The sequence below is a fragment of the Amblyomma americanum genome, chromosome 7 (genome assembly GCF_052857255.1).
Source record: "Amblyomma americanum isolate KBUSLIRL-KWMA chromosome 7, ASM5285725v1, whole genome shotgun sequence".
In the NCBI taxonomy this organism is placed as follows: Eukaryota; Metazoa; Arthropoda; class Arachnida; order Ixodida; family Ixodidae; genus Amblyomma; species Amblyomma americanum.
In genome coordinates this window covers 137,180,063-137,203,995 of record NC_135503.1, presented here as the reverse complement: position 1 = coordinate 137,203,995, position 23,933 = coordinate 137,180,063, and the positions used below count along the sequence as shown (strand labels likewise).

Below are 23,933 nucleotides of genomic sequence, written 5' to 3'. Positions count from 1 at the left end.
ACCGCCGGATTTGGAAACGTTGGCCTTATGGTGACCCCTGTAACTGGTTTCATCAAAGAACTCGGTAGTGTTGGAGCCAATGGTCATGCCTTGACTCGTAGAGCGCGTGTTGGACGTGTCGGAGAGCTTTAGCGCAGCATTTCTGATCGCCAGAATACAGCGCCAGGGACGTTGCATTGCAGAAATATTCCATACTATATAGATTCCCAGGGTATAAAACTCTGTTGTCAGTCAGCATTATGTCTGTTTTCCCGTTCTGCGTCGCTCCTGCGCTGTTTCTCCGGTGATGACGGCCATGAAACAACAAACCGACCTCATTTAGTAGAGTCAGTTCTTGGGCTAGTTGGTATTCTTGAGTCACATTCATGGTATTCCAGCGCAATGGCACATAGCCTAAGAAAGGAAGACGTAAAAGAAGGACGAACATAGCGCTCATTTCTTTTGGGACCTCATTTCTTAAGGGAAACGTTAGCGCGTAACGCTGCTTCAGGCGCTGCAAATTTACGTTACTCAGTACGCGCTTGCGCGTTCAGCACAAGTGCTGCTAGCGGCTCGCACGGCTATAAAAGGCAACGCCAGGCGCTAGCGCTAGATTGCATAGTGTAAAAAAAAGAAACCTTGACCGCAGATCCAGACTACAATAATGAAATAGCTGTAGGAATAAGAATGGGGTGATCTGCGTTCGGCGAGGCCACTAAGGTCAGAAAAAGCAGCTTAACGATAGGTCTAGAACAGTAATAACTGTTATATCTTTCCGCTACTCATCTGTGGGACAGAGCAACAATTCTTGAAATGAATTTAGGACAGAGCAGCGAGTTATGCTAATGACAGCTTGGATGAAGAACAAACTCCAGTTAGTAAAGATTTTTGACAGTGGCTGTGTATTAGTGAAACCACGCACTTGCCAGGTAACATCATTGTCGTCTTCGTCCTGACTATGTACACTGTAAGACAAAGGCCTTTAACATCTATTCACAACTGACCCTATATTCCCTGCAATGTTAATAATCTCTTCCGCCCACCTGACCTCTCCCCATCCATGCTACGCTTGCCGGTATACGTTGGGTATGCGTATCCGGCATACGGCTACGCTAATAATTCTCCGCTATATATGATGAAACTACCTAATAAGTCCCAAGCAGATATCAGTAAGGAGAAATGGGCACGGGCGAGATGCTATACATTGCTGACAAGAGAACTGAACGGATTCCGAGAGAACGGATTCCGAGAGAACGCAAACGTAGCCCGGGCCGGCAGGGAGTCAGGCCTGTGGATGAGATTAGGAAGCTAGTGTGGACAGAGGGCGGCCGCGCGGCTGTAGCTGGACAGGGTTAATTAGAGATTAGTGGGCCTTTGTTGTGCTGACGGTGAGGATGCGCATGTGGACTTATTCATTCCTGTCAATTGGCGGTTTGAATTTAATGACGACGCTGTGACGTACCAGCGAGATTGCAATGCTGCCAGTACTACCCCGCTGTTGTGTTTCCTCATGCAGTCCTTGTTCGATCCGCACGACTCGAAGCTTGTGGTGAGCATCAGGCCCCTGGAGCCCAGGAAAGAAGCCGCCGATAGGGATGGTCTCAAGTTACAGGGAGCCCGCAGGCGTCAGTCACTGTTCCAGCGTATGAAGAAGATATCCTGGCCCTTTGCTGCGATGAACGACTTCAAGATTGACAACGTGAGTTTACCAATGTGAGTTTACCCGCGCGTCCCGTCTGTTCCGCGCCAGGTAGTTACACACAGTGACCGAACGCTCCGCGAGTGCTACCTTGAACGATTAACAACTGGACGCCCTACTCCGGTTGTAGTCGACACAGTGTTGTGCGCGTGTGTTTTTATTGCTCCATCATGAACTAATCACGCGCACGACCTGGACACATTTCTCATTGTGTAAATTGTTTGTGTATATTACCTCTCCTCCTATCCTCTCTTCTCCTAACCTCTCCTCCTATCCTCTCCCCTCACCTTTTTCATTTCATTTCTCCATTCTGCCTGCTATCCTTTATTTTCGCTGCCCCAGCAGAGGTGCTTCAGTATCGATGGCAGATGCCGGGGCTAGCAAAAAATCTTTTCCTTCCTTTTATTATTATTTTAATAAAAACCACTTACTACTACAACTGCTTTACCCGCGAATAGCAGATTATAGCAGTCAGCCGATGATCTGGCAGTTACACGGTGGCTGCGGTGAGGGTTCGCAGTGCTGCACATCAGCAAACTTTCTGAATGATTTTATTCGAGGGGAGGATGAAAACACCTACAAAGGATTGCTAGCTGGCAAAATATTTGATCGAAGAGGGCGAAGAGATGCAAAACACGGGAAGTGACCAGAATGTGCTTATAACGTACCATAATCTTAAACGGGCACAGAATAGATGTTCACTGGAGTAGTCTTGGTAACTAAGTTTTTTTCCCTTTCGTTAAAGCGCGGTGTGGGCGCAGGAAACATGAAAAAAAACCTAAATACTGCCATGCGAAACTTATCAGAAACAGTGTTGCCAGACCTGGCAGTTGGCTGCAGGATGTAGCGCTGAAACATTGGCCACTATCGGCGTCATGGCGCTCGCAGAAAGAGCGCGCCACCATGCGCGCTGAGTCCCGTGGGGTTACTCGTGCGCAGGATGCATCCGCCAGAAGGAGCGCAGGGGGGCAGCTGTCGCCAGCGTACTCATCTTCGGCGCTGGTGCGCCTCTCGGACCTGCACCACGACCGGCGGTTCCTGGTGGCCGCCATCGTCGGGGCCTTTGTGCTCGTGGGCGTGTTGGTGGCGCTGGTTTCGCGCTGGTCGACGCCCGCGCCCCGGCAGCAGCAGCAGTTCTGCAACAGTGAGGCCTGCGCGCGCTACGCCTACCACATCCCGTTGCAGGTGAGCGCAGCCAGAGAGGCGCCCCTGCATTGCTCACAGGGCCACCAACTTCATTGTCATGACGTTTATGACTATTTTATTGACCGTAATTATCAGGATGATGTTGAAACAGATATTAGTGATAAATGTACCACGAATGCTCATGGTGACCGTGGTGACCAATGCGATGACAGCCATCATTATCAGTATGATAATCAAGGATACTGATGATTATGTTACTCGTAACCATTCTTATCATGTTGATGACAACAGCCATCGTAATCCCCTTTATTACCCGTCATAAAATGCTTTTGGTGATTGATTAACGTGCAAATTTAAGAGACAGGAAAATAGCTGAGTGGGAGAGGAAAAAATTGGAGAGGACACTTGAGCTCTGCACTAAGGGTATGACGCGGTAGCGTAGTGAGTTAGGCTTTCCTTTCGGAGCAGTTTCACACCTTTGAACGCATTTTCCATTTTTTGTCGGTAGTTTCTATTATTGCTTGATCAATAGCACACTCTAGATACTGTAAATTAGCATCGTCAAGCATTTTCTTATAATTCTGAGCATTTTGACACCTTTGAACCCGCTTTTCTATTTTTTATTTATTTAAACAAATAATCACTTAACAAGAATGTTTCTCTTAATACGTCATTGCCTATCACACACTAATCAATGAGCAATCACTAGAGCCATAAATTATCGTGATACAATTTTGTTTACGCAGATCCCGATTATTTCCGAGGCCCGGTGCGGACTAGTACTAAGCCGTCGGGTGTTCGAACGCAATGCGCTGTATACTCTGTCGCGTAATAAACATGTGTTAATGACACCTCAGCTGAAATTAAGAACGAGCACGTATTGCGAAGGGAAGATAACCAATTCGCCCTTACGGTAACCAAACGGATTTCGAGGGAAGGCAAGCGTATGAAGTGGCGGCAAAAAGTGAGGTGGGTGGATGCAGAGGGCGCTCGGAACTTCAATCGATACCGGGATCGGTCGGGCTGGAAAGTACCCGTGTAAGAACAACGTCAGGAGTCGGGTAAGGGCGTCAGGCAAAGAGGCATGATCTCGCCAATGCTATCCACTGCCTGTTTGCAGGGGGTATTCCGAGGACTGAGTTGGGAACAGTTGAATATAATAATTGGTTTTTGGGGGAAACGAAATGGCGCAGTATCTGTCTCATATATCGTTGGACACCTGAACCGCGCCGTAAGGGAAGGGTAAAGGAGGGAGTGAAAGAAGAAAGCGAGAGAGAGGTACCGTAGTGGAGGGCTCCGGAATAATTTCGACCACCTGGGGATCTTTAACGTGCACTGACTTCGCACAGCACACGGGCGCTTCAGCGTTTTCCCTCCATAAAAACGCAGCCGCCGCAGTCGGGTTCGAACCCGGGAACTCCGGATCAGTAGTCCAGCGCCCTAACCACTGAGCCACCGCGGCGGGGGGGAACAGTTGCGGATAAGAGTTAATGGAGAATACCTAAATAATCTGCGATTCGCTGATGACATTGCCTTGCTGAGTCAATCAGGAGGGGAACTGCAAATTATGATTAATGAGTTAGAGAGGCAGAGCAGAACGGCGGGTCTGAAAACTAGAATGCAGAAAACCAAAGTAGTGTTCAACACTCTAGTAAAGGAACAACAGTTCACAATTAACAGATGGTGCTATAGAAGTGGTAAAGGAAAACGTGTACTTAAGGCAGGTGGGGACAGCTGATCTGGATCATGAGAGGGATACATCTAGAAGGATAAGAATGGGGTGGAGCGCAAATGGCAGGTTTTATCAGATCATGAATGGCAGTTTTCCAATATTCCTCAAGAGAAGAGTGGACAACAGCTGTATCTTACCAGTACTCACCCACGAGGAAGAAACGTGGAGGCTAACGAAAAGGGTTCAAATTAAGGAAAACGCTGCGAGACTTGGAAAGAACAATTGATAAGTGTAACGTTAAGAGCCCGGAAGCGGGCCGAGTGAGTGAGGGAACAAACTCGAGTTAACGACATCCCAGTCGACATGGGCTTGCGCAGGGCATGTAGTGCGAAGGTGAGATAACCGCTGATCCTTAAGGGTAACGGAGTGGATTCCAAGAGAAGGCAAGCGTAGCAGGGGGCGGCAGAATGTTAGATGGGCGGATGAGATTATAAAGTTTAGAGGCATAGGCTGGGTGGAGCTGGCAAAGGGCAGGGTTAATTGGAGGGGCATGAGAGGCTTTGCACTGCAGTGGGTGCAGTCAGGCTGATGTCGATGATGATGAAGAACAACGTAAGAAGATTGTGGGGCTAAGGTTTCCGCAGCTGGCACTAGACACGGTTATTAGAGGCTTACGGGAAAATCCTTTGTCTTGCAGTGAAAATCATAGGCTGACATTGAAGATTAGTTACTTTGTTGATAACAGTATGGGTGCTAAATACAAGATTTTGGTTTCATGGTAACGTTGGTCACGACGCCAAAAAGACTAAGCGGCAGGGGTTGAATGGAGGACGCCTCTCCTAGTGACCTTCAATAATGAGCCCTAACCTACGACAAAGGCAACCTGTAATAAATGCAGTCTGCTGCTACCCGTGGCGACACCTACTGGCCACGAGTATCAATACTAAAGCGGCCAAGAAGAGTTCGGGCTTTGGCTTGGGTAATTGGTTGCTTCCTTCGGTGTAGTTTGGAATTGATGACTTGCATGAGAATGGACTTAATTCACTCATCTTCAATGGCATCTTTGGACTTGCGTCATTTTTCAGCCGCCACGGATCAAAACAGAACAAGTGCCGCTTCTGCGGCGTCAAGAAAAGGAACCTTCAAAGCCGCTTTTCGTCGACAGCTCAGAAAAGTTAATCGGGCGTTCACCTTTGTGCCGATGCACCTTTCAGGGGTGCGAATAAGTGTTGCGCTTATGCTGCTACACAATAGGAAATTCCACACTAGATTAACACGCATGATCGTGTAAAGAAAATATTTCCGGATGCATAAAGGTACACATACAGACGCAACACAAACCTCAGAGATATTTTAGTACACTATAGGCTCGATAAAAAGCTTCAGCCGACAATAAGCTCTTGCTCTAGGCTTAGACGCATGGTATGCAAAAATTTACAAAGCGGCACTACTGTTAGAACCATGGCAAGCGACTTCATCTGCGATATAAAGACTGTTTTCAACCCAATGCATATTTTCTAATGTTATCTTCATGCTGCAATGCTCATCCTGTCAAAAATAATATATCGGAGCAACCAGAAAATCAGTCAGCATTTGACTAAATGACCATCGTGTACACATAGGAAAGAACGCCCAAAATGCAGTGCGGGAACATTTTAACCCATGTGCTCACAACTTCGGTGAACTTAAATTATTTAAACTCGAATGAGGCTTCAAATCTGCAAGGGATTGAAAATACAGAGAGGCATTCCTAATCCAGATGCTTGAAACTTTACAACCAGCAGGGACCAACATTTCTGAAGGAAACTTAGAATCTCTTCCTTACATTCCGTCACTTGCGTAATTCTTTGAAACGGTCTTGCATGTAGTCAGAGCAAAATACTGCAGAATATAACATTACAACCGTTTTATGAGTACTCCATGTCGCCTGTTTATCGTTCTTTCAGCCTTCTGCCTCAGTACTTGTGCTTTTCCTCCTTTTTGTTCCTCTTTGCTTATTATCGTTTATTGATACCTACATCCTGTTTTCGCTGCCGGACAAGCGGCAACAAAGCCATGTAATGCCGAACTATCAGATTTTTTGATAGAGTTCTCCTCACTGTCCCTTTAATACCGCAAAAGGCGATCACCGCGACCCAAATAAACTGCCGGAGGGTCGAGTTGAAAAGAACCGAGCCAGTCCAGCCAACCAAGCAGTGTTAAGGGTCACTGAGGATAAATTGAAGTTAGCTTGTTTTTTTTTAATTTTATTTATCAAATACTGTCGGCCGGTGTATATATAGCATACAAAATCCTAGACGCAAAAACACCGCTCTTTCATAAAATAAAGCTCCTATATGGAAGAAAAGAGCAAGAACAAAAATAACGTATCACCACCACAGGCCAATCTCGCAAGTACAAGTTAGATGATGAAATAGGAGAACAGAGAACACAGGTCTTTTAGGCTGACAAAGGTGCCTGAAGGTTACGTGTTTGATCGATGTTGAAGAATATAAGCTTTGTTGTGCACTTTTATGTCACGAGGAAGACGGAAAAAAGAGAACCTGAAGTTTTGAAATCAAAGAAAACCTCCTATTCACAGCGCAGTAGGCGGTCAGCTGAGTTTCGGTATGTTTTGGGGTGCTTCATGGCTATGCGTTCTGCGTAGCCTAATGTTTTTTTATGCGCCTAGATTTACAAGAGCATAGCAGCAAAGAACTTCTAACTACCTCTCTAAGTGCTCCTCGGACGAAGTTCATGCAACGGCACGATACTGCGAGAAGTAAAAAGAGTTATAGCCAATGTTCAACGCACCACCACGTTAGCAAACGAACTGCTGGGTGTGTTGGCTTCGTCAACGTACCAAGACGCTGGGCCGCATGCGCTACGGGGGCTATTATTACAGAGCTTAAATATGCCCGCACGACCAGTCGTTACACATAATCGTGACGATGGCTCGGTGGTGACAGCGACGTTGTTGACTCCTCGGCGCTAGGACTTTCATGCCAGACATGCCTCAAACCCTCAAAAGAATCGCATGCTCTGTGGGTGTGAAGTCGCTGATTACGGGCCGCAGTTCTTTGCGAGAACTTCGTTGTCGCAATTGAGAACGGGATTCATCGTAACATTGGTGCAAGCGTAAACGAAGCGACGACGGCTGATAGAGGCCTTCAACGTCCGTCCGACATTAGTTTTCATTTCGGCTGCTGCTAGGCGGGAGCGCCGCGCTCGCCGGCAGCAATCACGTAGTCCTCGTTTCCGTTTGCGCTGCTTTCCGTCACTGTTGTTTTATTTCGTCTTCAGAGAAGGCCGATACTGAATTGGAGGGACAGGAAAATGTTTTTCAACTTCTAATCCAAATCTCTTCGCAAAAATGCACCTTTCGCTGCCGGACAAGCGGCAGCAAATGCACAAAATGCTAGACTTAAAGAATTTTACTAACAAAAAGTTTGATAGCGTTGTCCTCAGTGTTCCTTTCAAATTCCCTTGCACTTGTGTTAATGGCGTTGTAGGCAACGGTCCGGCCGAGTAAAATGAATTTGATCTATGAAGGGAAAGGCGATAAGACGAACATAAAATCCTTCTGAACGATTACGACACTATCAGTTATATACAGGCTGGGGATGCAGGCGGCAAAATTAAAAATGCAGTCATGGATAGAAAGTAATAGAATACTCGAACTTCAGAACGGGTTCAGAAGTGGTAGGCGCTTAGATGATAGCCTGTTCGTGCTTGCCCAGTGCATAGAAATAGCTAAGGCGGAAAACAGACCTCTGTATTTAGCCTTCCTGGACATAAGCAGTGCGTACGACAACGTGAACAGGGAACTCCTGTGGAACATGTTAAAAGATGAAGGTATCGGTCATGAGGTAATTGATTTTCTACAAAAGATATATAGAGAAAATAAAGTTGAAATAACATGGAAAAGGAATTAGGAGTACGACAACTGTCGAGATACACAAATGATTATGGCACGGTTGTCCTCTATCACATCTGTTGTTCATGCTTTTTATTGCCACGTGCCTAGCGCCGCGCGACAGCCTTGTTTGGTGCCGACGACGACGAAGCGGTTGTTGTGGGCACGAGCGGCACGCTGGTGCTTGTCTCTGTGACTCTGTGATCGGAACGGCAAGCCGACCTCATTCTCTGGTCCTCGGCAACGTGTACCTTCCCTGTGACTTCAGTCGTGACACTGGTGGAGGTGCCATCGATGATCCCTTCTCCTGCGGACGATCCTACGCGGCCGCCTCTCGTGACCACTCCTGTTCATCGTACCAGCCGACGGCTCCGAGGCTTGCCCCCCGAGGCCTTCGCTCTTGACGAAGAGACCCTAGCTGTGGCAATGACACCGCCCGCGCGTACCATGACTGTCCCTTCCACCCCTTCGTCCTGTCTCATCCTTCAGACCCCACGCACCCCTAAACCATTTCACGGTGAGCAGTTTGAAGACGCCGAGGACTGGCTAGCTCACTACGAAAGGGTCGCGACGTTTAACGGCTGAGACGACGCTGCCAAAATGCGGAACGTCTACTTCAGCCTTGAAGACGCTGTTCGGACATGGTTCGAGAACCGCCAGGCCACATTCTCTACGTGGCCGGCCTTCCGAAGCCAGCTCCTCGGTACGTACGCCAACATTGACCGCCGAGAGAATGCCGAGCGCGCCCTAACCTCTCGAGTTCAGTGTCAGAACGAAGGGGTCGCAATGTACGTTGAAGACGTCATGCGCCTTTGCCATCGCGCCGACCCGTCCATGAGTGAGGAGAAGAAGGTGCGGCACCTGATGCACGGCGTCGAAGAACAGCTTTTTTTCCGGCCTCGTGCGGAACCCGCCCACCACCGCCGCGGCGTTTCTGGCTGAAGCTGTGACCATGGAGAAACTGCTACAGCAGCGATGCAGCCAGTACGGTCGGCCGCTGAATTCCATCTCCACACTACCGCCGTCTGACCGAACCGACTACAACCCCGGGGAAGATATGAGCTCCCTTCGCGACCTCATTCGCACCGTGGTTCGCGAGGAGCTCCAGCAACTTCATGGATCATTTACTCCTGGGGCAGCTTCCCTGGCCAGCATCATCCGTGAGGAGGTCGAGAACGCACTCATGCCACCGACAAGTACAGTCGTTCCACCACCACCCCCGGGCCCCACCCAGCGGATGACTTATGCTGATGTCACACGCCACCCAGCCCTGCTACCTACCTCTTCGCCTTACACGGAACCTCAGGTCGCTGTGCACGCTGCGGAACTGCTGCCCCTTTGGGCAGATCGGCGCCAGGCGCCCCGGAAGACTGATCTCTGGCGCGCTCCAGATAACCGCCCTCTCTGCTACCACTGTGGCGAAGCAGGTCACCTCTACCGGCAGTGCCCATATCGTCAGATGGGCCTTAGAGGATTTTCCCCCGACAGCCCTCGTCCACGGCCTGGTCAGTGGCCTCAGGACATCGCCGAGTACGTCACCCGCCAGCGTAGTCTGCCACATTCTCCTCGTCGCGAGTCGCGCTCGCCTTCGCCTCGTCGCTCTTCGCCTTCTGGGCCACGGTATACCGCTGGACGCCATGGTTCCTCGAGCCCTCATCGGGAAAACTAGCTCCGGCGACCTTTGGGGGCGAGGCCGCCGCACACCGATTCGCCGTAAAGCTTCCACCACCGCACCGCTCGATTCGCCCCGACGTCGAACGCCGAATTCCTGTCCAGTTTTCGCCGCACAGACCAGATCACCCCGACGTCGTCCGCATTGCCGACCAGTTATCACCGCCGTGTCCCTTAAATTGTCCCGACGCCGACCACCCAACCGCCGTCCAGCTTCCGCCGCCACACCACTCACTTCACTCCGAACCGACGTCGACAGGCCCTGGTCTTGGCCGGGTCTCCCTGGACATCCCTATTATCGTCGACACGAAGGAGGTCAGCGCTTTAGTTGATACGGGAGCCGATTATTCTATCCTTTGCGGGCGGCTTACAAGGACACTGAAAAAGGTGGTGACGCCATGGAACGGACCAGACATACGGACGGCAGGCGGACATGTGGTTGCACCACTGGGTATGTGTACAGCCCGGGTTACGGTGCGAGGCTGCACATTTGTTGCGACTTTTCTTGTTCTACGCGAATGCTCTCGTGATGTTATTCTTGGCATCGACTTCCTTCGTGAGCACGGTGCCACTATAGATCTACCGAACCGCTTGGTGACGTTTTCCGCCAAACTGGCCACTGAAAGGCATGAGTACCGCGGGTCCCACTCCACGCTGCGAGTCGCCGATGATAGCCACACAGTGCCACCACGTGCCAGCATCCTCGCCAGAGTTACTTGTGAGGAGCCACATCACGGCCTCCGGGTTGTTGAGCCTAATGTCTCCCTCTCACTCGCCTTGGGAGTTTCTGTGGCAAGAGGTCTTTGTTTCCTTCGTGGAAGAGAGATGGAGGTGCTTGTCACCAATTTCTCCAATGAACATCGACATCTGTTCCGTGGCACTGTCATCGCTTACGTCGACCATCTGCACGAAGTCGCCGAATGTTTTGCTTCAGAGGAAGCTACGCCTAGCACTGAACCGGATGATGCCGTACACGCTGTCGACATCAATTCTAGCCTTTCCTCCGTTGAAAAGAGGCAACTCCAAGATCTATTGCTGGAGTTTCGTGTGTGCTTCACGTCTTCATCTTAAGTGCAGCAAACGTCGGTCATTAAACACCGGATTATCACGCATGAAGGCACTCGACCCATCCATCAGCAGCCCTATCGTGTGTCTCCTCGGGAGAGAGACGCTATCCAACAGCAAGTCAAGGAGATGCTCGCCGATGGCGTCATTCAACCTTCAAGCAGCTCATGGTCGTCGCCTGTAGTCCTCGTTAAAAAGAAAGACGGAACACTTTGTTTCTGCGTTGACTATCGGAAACTTAACAGTATGACAAAGAAGGACGTCTATCCGCTGTCACGGATTGACGACTCTCTCGACCGACTTCGCCGAGCCAAGTACTTCTCCTCCATTGACCTCAGGAGTGGTTATTGGCAAATTGAAGTTGATGAGAGGGACCGTAAAAAAACTGCCTTCGTAACACCAGATGGGCTCTATGAATTCCGCGTCCTCCCATTCGGGCTCTGCTGTGCTCCTGCCACCTTCCAGCGGATGATGGACACTGTGCTCACAGGTCTTAAGTGGCAGACATGCCGTGTTTATCTCGACGACGTGATAATTTTTTCACCGACGTTCACAGAACACCTGCGCCGCCTGAGAACTGTTCTCGAAGCTGTCCGGTCTGCCAACCTTTCTCTCAAGCCTCAAAAGTGCCACTTCGGGTTCACCGAATTGAAGTTTCTTAAGCACATCGTGAGTGCTGATGGCATCCGAGCTGACCCTGAGAAACTTGCTGCCGTTGCTGCCTTTCCCGTCCCCGCCCACAAAAAAGCAGTCCGACGGTTTTTGGGGCTGTGCTCCTATTATCGTCGCTTTATCAAACACTTTGCACAGATGGCCAGCCCTCTGACTCTCCTAACTCGAGATGACGCATCATTTTCCTGGGGCGCCGAGCAGCAGATGGCTTTCGACGAGTTACGACGCCGGCTCCAGTCACCCCCGATCCTGGCACATTTCGACGATGATGCCGACACAGAGTTACACACGGATGCGAGCAACGTCGGCCTTGGTGCCGTTCTAGTTCAGCACCAAGACGGGGTCGAGAAAGTAATTGCCTACGCCAGCCGTGCACTTTCCCGTGCTGAGTGCAACTATTCCACCACTGAAAAAGAATGTTTGGCGGTAGTATGGGCCGCTGCCAAGTTCCGCCCGTACCTTTATGGCCGACCGTTTCGTGTCATCACTGTACATCACTCCTTGTGTTGGCTGAAAAACTTAAAGGATCCTTGTGGCCGCTTAGCACGTTGGGCATTGCGCCTGCAGGAGTTCGATTTCGATGTTATTTATAAGTCTGGCCGGAAGCACACCGATGCTGATAGCCTGTCCCGCGCGCCCGTCGGCCCTCCTTCGTCAGATGCCACCGACGACGATAGCTTCCTCGGAGCAGTCACTACGTCCGATCTCGCCTCCAAACAGCGTGCCGACGACGAGCTGCGACTGATTATTGACCATCTTGAAGGTGGGCATCCTACAATACCCCGGTATCTTGCTCGGGGGTTGTCGTCGTATTGCCTCCGCAATGGGGTGCTTTATAAGAAGAATTCTACGTCGAGTGCGAAAACATACCTGCTAGTCATACCGGCTGATCTAAGGCACGAAATCCTCCTGGCCTGTCACGACGAACCAACTTCAGGGCATCTTGGCTTTACACGCACCCTAAACCGAGTCCGGCAGAACTATTACTGGCAACATCTTTCTCCGAGCGTTAGACGTTACGTACAGACTTGTCGACAATGCCAGCGGCGAAAAAAACCCACGCTCAAGCCATCCGGTGTGTTACAATCTATTGAACCACCCCTCACGCCCTTCGAGCAAGTGGGCATGGACCTTTTAGGCCCATTTCCTTTATCCTCGAACGGACACAAGTGGATCGCAGTCGCCACAGACTACTTAACACGCTACGCCGAAACGAAGGCCCTTGTTCGAGGTACTGCCGGCGAATTTCTCGATTCTTTATGAACGACATTGTGCTCAGACACGGTGCACCGTCGACCATCATTACTGACCGAGGAAAGGCGTTTACAGCTCGGCTGCTGCGGGACACCTTAACTCTCAGCCATACCGAGCATCGCACAACAACAGCGTATCACCCTCAGACAAATGGATTAACGGAACGACTAAACAAAACTTTGGCAGACATGATCTCAATGTACGTCGACGTCGAACATAAAATGTGGGACGAGATCCTGCCGTATGTCACCTTCGCCTACAATACGGCGCCGCAGGAAACCACGAAGTTTACGCCGTTCCGTCTCGTATATGGCAGAGAGGCCCGCACGATGTTGGACGCGATGCTCCCGTGCGGGGAAGAAGCGGTCGAACCCGATGCCGCCCATTTTGCAGAACAGGCCGAGCAAGCCCGTCAGCTGGCCCGCCTGCACATCAAGGAGCAGCATGCCACCGACGCTCGCCACTATAACCTCCGGCACAGGGAAGTCCACTACGAACCAGGGGACCAAGTGTGGGTGTGGACCCCCGTGCGCCACGAGGGCTTGAGCGAGAAACTACTCCACCGCTATTTCGGACCCTATAAAGTCCTGCGCCGCTTAAACAACGTTAATTACGAAGTCATTCCAGATGGAACTGTGACCGTCGGTGTTCGACGCCAGCGGCCTGAAATTGTGCATGTGGTGCGCTTAAAGCCATACTTTTCGCGCTACTGAGCGCTTCCTGCAAGTGAAACCTTGCGTTATTGTACAGTTCACCTTAATTTTTTTTTTCCTCTCACCTTGTCATCGGGACGATGTTTTCTTTAACGGGGGGGAATAATGCCGCGTGCCTAGCGCCGCGCGACAGCCTTGTTTGGTGCCGACGACGACGAAGCGGTTGTTGTGGGCACGAGCGGCGCGCTGGGGCTTGTCTCTGTGACTCTGTGATCGGAACGGCAAGCCGACCTTATTCTCTGGTCCTCGGCAACGTGTACCTTCCCTGTGACTTCAGTCGTGACAATATGATAAGTATGCAAAGAAGGCTACAAGGAAGCAGTCTAGGTTATGATCTGTCGTACACATTAGGCGGAAAGGTTGTTGAGCAACGACTACCGGGTTTAATGTATGCGGACGATATTGTACTGTTACCAGATAGGCAGGAAGATTTGCAAACTTTGGTGAATTGCTGTGGAGACGAAGACAGTCTAGGGTTCAGTTTAAGCGCAGCTAAGTCCGGTGTGATGATGTTCAATGATACAACTGATCAGGAGCTTAGAATACAAGGCCATAAAATACCTCGAGTGGCCGAATGCAAATATCTCGGGGTATGGGTAAACGAAGGGCAGATGTACATGGAAAAGCACGAGCTTTCTCTCATAGCAAAAGGGTGAAGAGATGCCGAGATAATGAAACATAGGGAATTGGGGGGAGGGGGTACAGCAGGTATGAAGTACTGAGAGGTATTTGGAAAGGACTAATGGTGTCGGGGCTTACTTTAGGGATTGCGGTTCTGCGCTTAAGGGCAGAAGCTCAGTCCAGATTAGAAGTAAATCAGAGGGCTGTTGGAAGATTGGCACTAGGTGCCCACGGGAATACCACAAACGAGACAGTACAGGGGGATATGGGCTAGGTATCGTTCGAAGCATGGGAAGCTCAGAGTGAAATACTATACGAGGAACACCTGAGGAAATTGGACTATAACAGGCGGGCAGCTAAGGTGCTTAAATACCTATGCGGAAAGAGCGTTGACTCACAAGGACGGAAAAGAACTAGGAATTAAGCTAACCAGTAAGTATGTCAGACACGAGGACGGAGAAAGACAGAGCATTAAATCACAGGTTAAAAAGGCGGAAGGTAAAAATAGAATAAATTCAATGAAAAAGAAGCAGTGTGTAGAACTATATCGATACTCGAAAAGGCAGATCAGGAAGGAAGCGTTTTATGATAACTAAAGAGGCAGTGCCGTACTCTCTGAAGCTAGGTCAGGGTGTCTTAGAACGCGCAGCTACATAAATAAATTTAACGAAGATGATACATACGCTGTGTGTGGTAGATCTGTCGAAACAATAGAACACCTCATACTCAAATGCGGTGGTATCCATCCCGATGTCGATTCATGCACAGTTCCTCTTCCTGAGGCCCTAGGGTTTTGAGATAACAATAGTCATGCAAATAAATCTGCGGTGGAAATTAGCAAAAAGCGATTGGAAGACTGGTGGCTCAAAAGCAGAGAGGTGACATAAGGTTAAAAGTGTAGGAAGACGTATTTAACGAAAACAGCGAATTTTAAAACAGCACAGTGAAACAAAAATAAAGGAAAGAAAAAGCTGACCTTGGTGGCAACTGCCATAACCCCGTTTCAAAGGAGATGATCCATCCATCCATCCATCCATCCATCCATCCATCCATCCATCCATCCATCCAACCATCCATCCATCCATCCATCCATCCATCCATCCATCCATCCATCCATCCATCCATCCATCCATCCATCCATCCATCCATCCATCCATCCATCCATCCATCCATTCATCCGTCCGTCCGTCCGTCCGTCCGTCCGTCCGTCCGTCCATCCATTCATCCATCCATCCGTCCATCCATCCGTCCGTCCGTCCGTCCGTCCGTCCGTCCGTCCGTCCGTCCGTCCGTCCGTCCGTCCGTCCGTCCGTTCGTTCGTTCGTTCGTTCGTTCGTTCGTTCGTTCGTTCGTTCGTTCGTTCGTTCGTTCGTTCGTTCGTTCGTTTGTTCGTTGGTTTGTTCATTCATTCATTCATTAATTCATTCATTCATCCTTCGCTGGCGGCACCTGGCCATTCGAGCTTGCCTAATGCCATCGAAGAAAATTTTCCTTTTTTTATTTCCCCCTCTGACAGACTGTTTCGAGAAGAAATTTGCGAGGCTCACCTTAAGAATTTTTTTCTTGGCGAAATAGCCGTTGTCTGCTGTGCGGAAAGTTTTTTGTTGGTAAATGTGCTTCTTTTGTATACTTGTTATTGTGGAGAAAAAGGCTGACCTCATGATAGAATTTACAGCCTGTGGATATAAGTTTGCGCTTACCTTAAGTGCAAAAATTTTCTTTTATCTCAAAGTAGTGACTAAGTCTTGTAGTCACACTAACTTTAACGATGTAATGAGTAAAGCTTTTGGTTTACTTACGTTAAGATATGCTAACCGCTGTAGTTGGGCCGCGTTATTACACCACCTACCAGGGTAAATACTATGATATCTTAGCATGAAAAGCTTAGCAAGCGTTAACGGTTGTTAATATATTCTCATGTTCAAAGAAATCTATACTATTTCTTTTCTAGTATAACACGGTGGAAGTCATACCTTAAAGAGGTGCAATATTAGTGATCACAAGAGCATTGACATGTTGCCAGGTCATGCGCGGATACAGCATGCCTTTAGGCGTGCTTTGCTGGCTTAGCTCTCACTTCGCCCTGTTAGGGCGAGAACATTTAAGAGTACGTCTCCCTGTTATTCATTGTAGGCCTAATGCCGCGCCGCGCTTATTGGCAAGCATGTAGTGACGACACGCAATGCGTTCCTGCAACGCGCCACAACTAATGGTCTGATCGGAGTGACGACATGTGTGACAGCATAATAACGTGACGCGCACTTAGGGAGCTATCGCTGGATGTTATATTAGAAAGTAGCAACTATCCAGTGAGTTAGTTTCTTTGCCTCGCGGCCAAATTCCGGCCGAGTGAGTGCGTGGCCTGTGTCCGAGTACCGCTCTCGGTTGCCAACAACTCAGGTAACGGGTCGCCTGGAATATCAGTCGAGGGCTCCCAATTTATGTGAGCATCTGTGGTTCCTCAACGTGAATTTCTGCTCCTTCGAAATCTGAGCATGGTGTCAGCAGCCACACAGCCAATCCACTGACCCACCGCGGCGGGTCAGGGATTACGTAGTACAGATTACACTTACGTTCAAAGGGAGGCCCAGTCGAGCGTAGAGAGTATAGTATATTCGCAGCTGCAGATGGCCTTGGTCCCGCACTAGACCTAACTCAGTTGATGACGGCTTACGGTAGGGTTGTGTTCGACGCTTTTGAGTGACATGCTTTCACATGACATTGTCGTGCTTCGGGTGAAGCCTTTCGCTTACGTTTTCTGACTGTGCTCCTAAATAGTCCTGTGACATTTAATGCTTATTTTTCCTTCTTTCTGCCCCATCATGAAGTGGAGGATAGGTACACCGATGGCGAATACTTTGCGAGAAATGTGCCGAAACCGAGTTTATGTCGCTCGTTGTTCATCCTTAGATGGAGCAGTCGTATTGCAAGACCTTCATTGTTCCATTGACGCCGAAGCCCCGAAAAGTGAAAGCAAATAGGGTGTAAAGATTTGAAAGGAAAGCACTGAAAGAGAGTGCAAAAAAATAAATACAGGACGAGTGTTCCAGCGCAGATGGCACCTCGCTTCCTTTCGGCGTTCAAAAAAAAACGCCCCAAATCATTCCGTAACCTTAACTTTCTTCAACGCACTAAAAGCAGGGCGCCAAGACATTCGTACGAAAATTATCTCGGGCATCAGCGGCACTACTTTGCTTTATAGCCGCCCACACAATGCGCTCCTCTTTTGGGCAGGTCAACTTGTTCCTGGACCCGTGTCAAGACTTCTACGCATTCGCGTGCTCTGCGTGGCGACGGCCCGAAATTCGGGACCACTACGAAACTGAAAGCACAGCCCAGCTCGTCCGGTCCTGGGTGAAGGACTTTGGAACGCTTCTCCAGGACGCCTCGGAGCGCGGTTTAAGCGTGGCCAGGGAACCGGCGGCCATGTTGAATGCCTGCCTGGCGCACACAAGCAAGACCGGCGAGTCTGGTGTCCAGGAGCTGCGAAGCCTCATGGCGACCATCAACCTCACCTGGCCAGACCCGCCTGACGACAGTGTCAGTCCGGTCAGAGTCTTGCTCCGACTTGGCTACAGCATGGCCGTACGTATGCCACACACGTCGGTAAGCTCAGAGCAGTGCGTCCACATTCTGCACTTCCTTACCAACAATCTTCAGCTGATCTGCACGAAGCAGATTTTTAATGTGACTTAACTCAGGAAAACAACAAATGTCTACAGACGTGGAATCTGACGAAAGCCTTGCTGCACACGTAGAGGGACGTTGTGGACAGGTTCATCTAATTTTTCTCTCTCGATGAAAATTGATTTGGATGGCTCGTTGTGCTTATGTAGCTTTTTGCTGTGCAGCACAAGACGCATGTGTTGCTGAAAAAAAGGAAGGATATAAAAAATAATTTTTCCGTCACGCGTGCCAGCATTTCCCTTTAGCTTTTTTAGCATGAAGTTTCATTTTAAGTAGCCCTTTCCCCGTAAAACGTGGTAGCCTATCGCCATAGGCGAACTTTAATTGATCCTTATGTTTCTTTAACGTGACTTTGTGCAGTGAAAATATAATTTCGACAGCTGTTGGATGCAAGGAAAAGTCTTGCTGTGCATTCAACCTCAACTTACGCCGTTTCTATGACATCAACGCAGATGCCGCTCTGGTTCTCGGTGCGTCCGTACAAGCGCGAAGCGGGCCATTGTCAGATTGTCCACATCAGCCTGGCAGAGTCCGTCAGTTTCGCTTTCAACCAGCACATGCATATGGTCCAGTCCAAGAAGTACAGCCAGTACTACCTCCGGTTCTACGAGCGGTTCCAGCAGTTCGGGAACAAGCATCCAGTGCCAAGCGCTGCTGTCATCAATAGATCCGAGCTGGTAGAGAATTTCATCCTACGGCACCTCCTCAAAGCGGAAAAAACGGCGTCAGTTGGTCCCGCGTGCTTCCCTATGACGGCACTGGACGCCTACACCAGGAACATATCGTCGGACGAGTGGGTCGCTGAGATGCATGTAATTCTTCCGAGGGCAATGATCGTGCCATCAGATAAGATCAGTGTGAGCGACCTGTCCCTTATCAGAACCATCGGCGCCATATTCGAGTCGTACACGCGCAGGGAGATTCTTGACCATCTTGGCTGGCAATTCGCGCAGACGTACGGCCCCCTCGTCGACTCAGGCCTGGCATCCGGGTACTTCGGCGACGCAGAGCAGGACTACTTGCCGCACGCATGCGCTACCCACGTGGAGTCGTCGTACCCGGGTCTCCCCGCGGCTATTTACTTCCTAGTGCGCTTCGAACGGACAGCTCAGGCTTTCGTAAGGCAAACTCTGGAGAGCGTCATCAATATGACGGCGTCCATGATGGAAGGCGTCACGTGGTTGGACGAAACGACGAGGGCGGCGGCGGGAGCCAAGCTCCGCGGAGCGCGGACGCGTCTATGGCCTCCGGAGTGGCTTCTCGAACCGGATGCTCTGCACCGGACCTACTCCAGCTTCGCTGGCAACGCCACGTCCGTGACGGAGTTCTTGACGGAGACGCGTCGTAGCATATTGGCGCTGAGGGAGGCGCAGCCGGCGTTCGAAGAGGTCCTCGCCCTGCGCCGGAGTGGCTCGTTGCCGTATCTGGACTACGACTACGCGCTTAACGAGGTGGCGGTAGCGGCGGGCAGCGTTCGTTTTCCTCTGTTCGTTCCCGGAGGCACCGGCGTTATGGCGTTTGGAGGCCTAGGTTCCTCGTTCGCGCTCCAGTTAGTCCGGTCTCTTGACAGTACCGGTCGCTCGGCGTTAGCTGATTGGAACATGGGTGAACCAGATGGCACGTCCTTCGTGTCCTCGCTTGATACAGCACTCCGGAATAGGTCATCGTGCCTCAAACCGGCCTACGGCGGCGACTTCTTCCCGGAGGTTGTCGCCCTTGAAGCAACGCATGCTGCTTTCCTGGGGACTGACCGTGACACTGTCCGACTCATGGACCACTTCAGCGACGAGCAGGTCTTCTTCATCGCTTTCTGCTACTTCGCCTGCAAGCGAAACGGGGCCGCGGCAGCCACGCAGTTCTTCGACTGCAACAAGGCCGTGTCGCATTTCCCGCCGTTCAAACGCGCCTTCGGTTGCTCCCCGGGTAGCGCGATGAGTACTGGCGGCAGCTGCAGCTTCTTTTGAGGCCGAACATGCACACGTACTGTCGGCTACTCTGCGAATATCCGCCCTACTTCGTGACCCATTCTGTGCAGAAACTGATGCTTGGACATTTGTACATTCGCTTGGTGCCACGGACGGTATACACGTGGCCTTTTTCAACCGGTTTTGTTAGGAAGTTTCTTGCCTGCTAGCGTCCGTCCACTCTTAAAATTGCTGAATAATTGGAATTACGTTGAGAATATGATTAGTATGTTAACAGCCCGTGAAACATCATTGTCGATTTAGTGTTGTGTTAATTACGCTGGGTTATATCTGCTTCATCAACCTCCGAGCAGTGCAGTGCTGAAGTACTATGCAGTCTGGCATCCAGTGAAATTTCATGGCACAGCTGTTTGAGTAAGATGTTTGAGTTTTTATTTTTACATAATGGCCTACACACAACGTGTTCAACAAGGAGTGATCACTGCTTTTTTACATCAGAAATCAGTGTCTGATACGAAATTATGGTCATTGCAAAAATGGGTAAATAGAGCAAAGCCGGGTCTAGACCTGTGATTGTGCGCCGCAGAATAAATATGCATACGTTGTTCATGGTACTGAAAGAACTCGAAGGAAAATGTTACTCTAAGGGTCTGGACCTGTGATTGTGCGCCGCAGAATAAATATGCATACGTTGTTCATGGTACTGAAAGAACTCGAAGGAAAATGTTACTCTAAGGTGTACGACCGGCAAAACCGAAGAAGAAAACCTACTAGTTCTTTGCACAATTATTATTGCGCTTCTCTCAGGTGCTTCTGTGTCAGCTATATATGAACATTTCTTAGAGTGGGCGATAAATGCGAACACTTATAGTGCGAATGCAAAACTCCTCAGTCAGTCTGTCAAAATATGAACAATGTTATGCCCAAAAATAAAAACGTAATACTGTCTCTCTCATATTTTCGGTAACACCAGCTGTTGGACCCGCCTCCCTGAGCAAAATATGCAATCCCTGTGCAGAAGACCGTTTACCAATTGATATTCGAATGACGTACGATTCTACTTTCTTTTCAATTTTTCCCCGACTCTTTCGAAGCAGGTCTTCAGGGTCGGGTTTTCTTTTTGCCTAACTGCAATTTCGCCCGGTGTTACGCTCAAGCACAACTTAACAGGTATAGAGAGCGGACGCTGCGTTGCTCGGGCTGTCGCTTGAGCTCTTGTCTCCACTGCCGACGAGACTGCACCCGTCTGAGCTGTCGCGGGCCTTTCCTCCTTTGTATGTTATTCAACGTCGAGCATCCTCCACTCGGGATCGGGGTCTTCGACACTTCTTGCACCCGCAATGTTTCCCAAGATTAGATCGTAGGTGGGTTGGTCTGCGCATTTTGCCACTACCTGCCCAGTATAATATGGCGTGGACACTAGATTCCTTGCTTCAGGAAGGTAACTTACTGTGCTATCTACAAGAGTGACGGCTGACGCTTCCCCTGTAAGATCCTCGTCCTTCACCAGGCTTCTCCGAACCAAAACTGTGTTGGCTCCGCTGGCTCTAAGCACCAATATAGGACGGTCTCCTGTTGCCCAACCACTACCGGCACCGTTGCTTTCGACTTGGTTGTTCCACTCACCGCCTCATTTTCCAGCAGCGTTTGCTATCCTTTAAGCTGTGGAATTTCAGAAGGTGTGCCAAGTTCTGCCCGAGAGTCGACAACGCATGCAGCTCGGTCCTGCGTTCTGTATCAGCACTCATCCAGAGTATGACCCTTCCTCTTACAACCTTGACACACAACCTGCGTCTTTTGGGCAACGCTACTAGTCCGGCAGTCAACTGCATGGTGTCCCACCTTGTCGCAGAGAAAACACCTTACTGACGCCTTAGATGCACCGCCATATGCTCTTGGTTTTGTCGTATCTACCTCTAGGACCTTTTGTGTTTCCTCCCTTGTCTTACTCATATTTCTCAGCCATTGAGCCTCGAGAAATTGGTCTGCAGTGTCGGCAACCTTTTCCAATGAAGACCACTTTTCTTTCAGGAATAGCGCCAGCTTTGGACTACAGCATGCTAAAAACTGCTTTGTGACCAGCTTGTCAGGCACACCCTCCAAAACTCTTTTCTGTGTTTGACATATCAAGCCACGTGTCAAAATAGTTGATCAACCGGAAGGAAAACTGCTTAGCGGTTTCAGAATTCTCAGGTTTCGCGGTGCGAAATATCTCGCGAAAACCTTCTGCCGTAAGCCTGAATCTTTGGAGGAGTGCCTTCTTGACTTTCTCGTGGTCCATAGAATCAGCAGTAGGCATCCTCCCAAACACATTCAGTGCCTCACCGAATAAACACATGCTCAATGCCATGGCCCATTCACTGCACTCTCAGCCTTGCCCCAAAGCTATCCGCTCGAATCGTTGCAGATATGCGTCAAGGTCATCTCTTTTGTCCTCAAAAGGAGCCATCAGCTTTCTTGGACAAACTCTGGCTGGTCTAGGAGATTCTATACCCACTAAGGAACGCTGATAATTGTCCGTGATCTCCTCATAGCGTTCCACGAAATGCGCCCGTTTCCACAAAATAAACTCCTTCTCCCGTTCTATTCTACTTTTTTCCTGTTCTTCTGTCTGGCGAGCGTCCGCGCGTTCTTGCGACCTTTCCTCTCTCTGCCTATCTGCCGCCTCTTTCTGCCTCTTTGCCTCCTCTTCATAGAGACGCATCGCCTCTTCATTGCTTAACCCTAGCTTGAGCGCCAGTTCTAATGTTTTTGCCAAATCCATCGTTTCTGCCATTTAGGAATCGGTAAGATCCGAGACAAAGCAAAAAGAAAAAAAGGAAATGAATCTTGGCACAGGCGCACCATTTAACTTTGTCACGGATCTCCCCGGATAACACTCGAGCCGAAAGAATGGAGTAGGCGACAGGTGTACCCACACAGATGCACATTTAACATACACAACGTGACACGAACAATTGCACAGAAACCTCACTAATAAGTATAACACAAAAAACGAAGACTATCAATACACACGACCCGGTAACACTGCTACTAGCGTTGTACTGGTAGCGGTCGGCGTTCGTGCTCACGGTTGGTTCGGTGTGGATGCGGCGTTGCATGGGTCCAGTAGCCGGCGTCAAGATGGCGTTTGACGTGCTGAGGCTGGCGTCGCTGGCGGCGTCGTTAGGTGCGTCGTACAAGCTCCCGGTCCAAGCGCCCGTGGAGGTGATGCCGGTGACGTTGAAGTTGGGGGCACCATCCGGATGGGTGGAAACAGCGTTGGAGACACCCCTGGCCGTAGCAGGTGGCAGCGTCCTCCGTTGACTCCCTGGAACGGGCTCAGGAACGGCAGGAAGTCTACGATGCGAAGTGGTAGAACGCGAGCTCACCGGAGCAGTAAGCGGCATCGCTCTCTTCCAGCCGAAGCGTCCCTGACCCGCCGGCGCCTCCGCTTCTCTGTTCTTCCGCCCGTGCCTCGCTCTCACTCGCGCTTTTATTGCCTTGGCGTTAGTCCACGTAATCCTTGTCGTCGTCTTCTTCTTCTCTTCTCCACCAATCACCTCTTTCCACCTCACCGAATACTTCATCTCCTTTAGTCTTCGGTTAATCCACGTCATCCTTATCGACAACCTCGTCCACTTCTTCAAACCTCTTTTGTTCATAATTTTATTTTCGACTCCCTATTATATGTGACAGACAGAGTCCACTGCGGCCGTATGTATAACGTTCAGTAATCTCCGCTGCCCCTACAAACCGGTGTGCCTCAAGGTAGTGTTTTAGGAGCACTATTATTTAATCTATACGTCAATGATTTACTCGTAGCTCTTATTAATCAGTCGGCTAACTGGTTTATATATGCTGATGACCGTACCATTCTTTTTAAAGGTGAAGATCCAAACGATTTAGCTCTGCAGTGCAACGGAACGCTTGAATCACTATCAGTCTAATTGCA

General features: G+C 49.8%; 1 protein-coding gene and 1 non-coding gene across 2 annotated transcripts; one reads left to right on the top strand and one right to left on the bottom strand.

Moving 5' to 3' along the window:
- Positions 1-2,747: 2,747 nt before the first annotated feature.
- Positions 2,748-20,038, top strand: LOC144098094 (endothelin-converting enzyme-like 1). The gene is made up of 3 exons (XM_077630646.1): positions 2,748-2,863; positions 17,622-17,972; positions 18,527-20,038. The coding sequence occupies exons 2-3, from the start codon at positions 17,814-17,816 to the stop codon at positions 20,036-20,038; spliced, it is 1,671 nt and encodes a 556-aa protein (XP_077486772.1). The 5' UTR covers positions 2,748-2,863; positions 17,622-17,813.
- On the bottom strand, positions 4,215-4,286 carry TRNAS-ACU (transfer RNA serine (anticodon ACU)). Its single transcript has one exon. It is a non-coding gene; the product is annotated as a tRNA-Ser (tRNA).
- Positions 20,039-23,933: the final 3,895 nt, after the last annotated feature.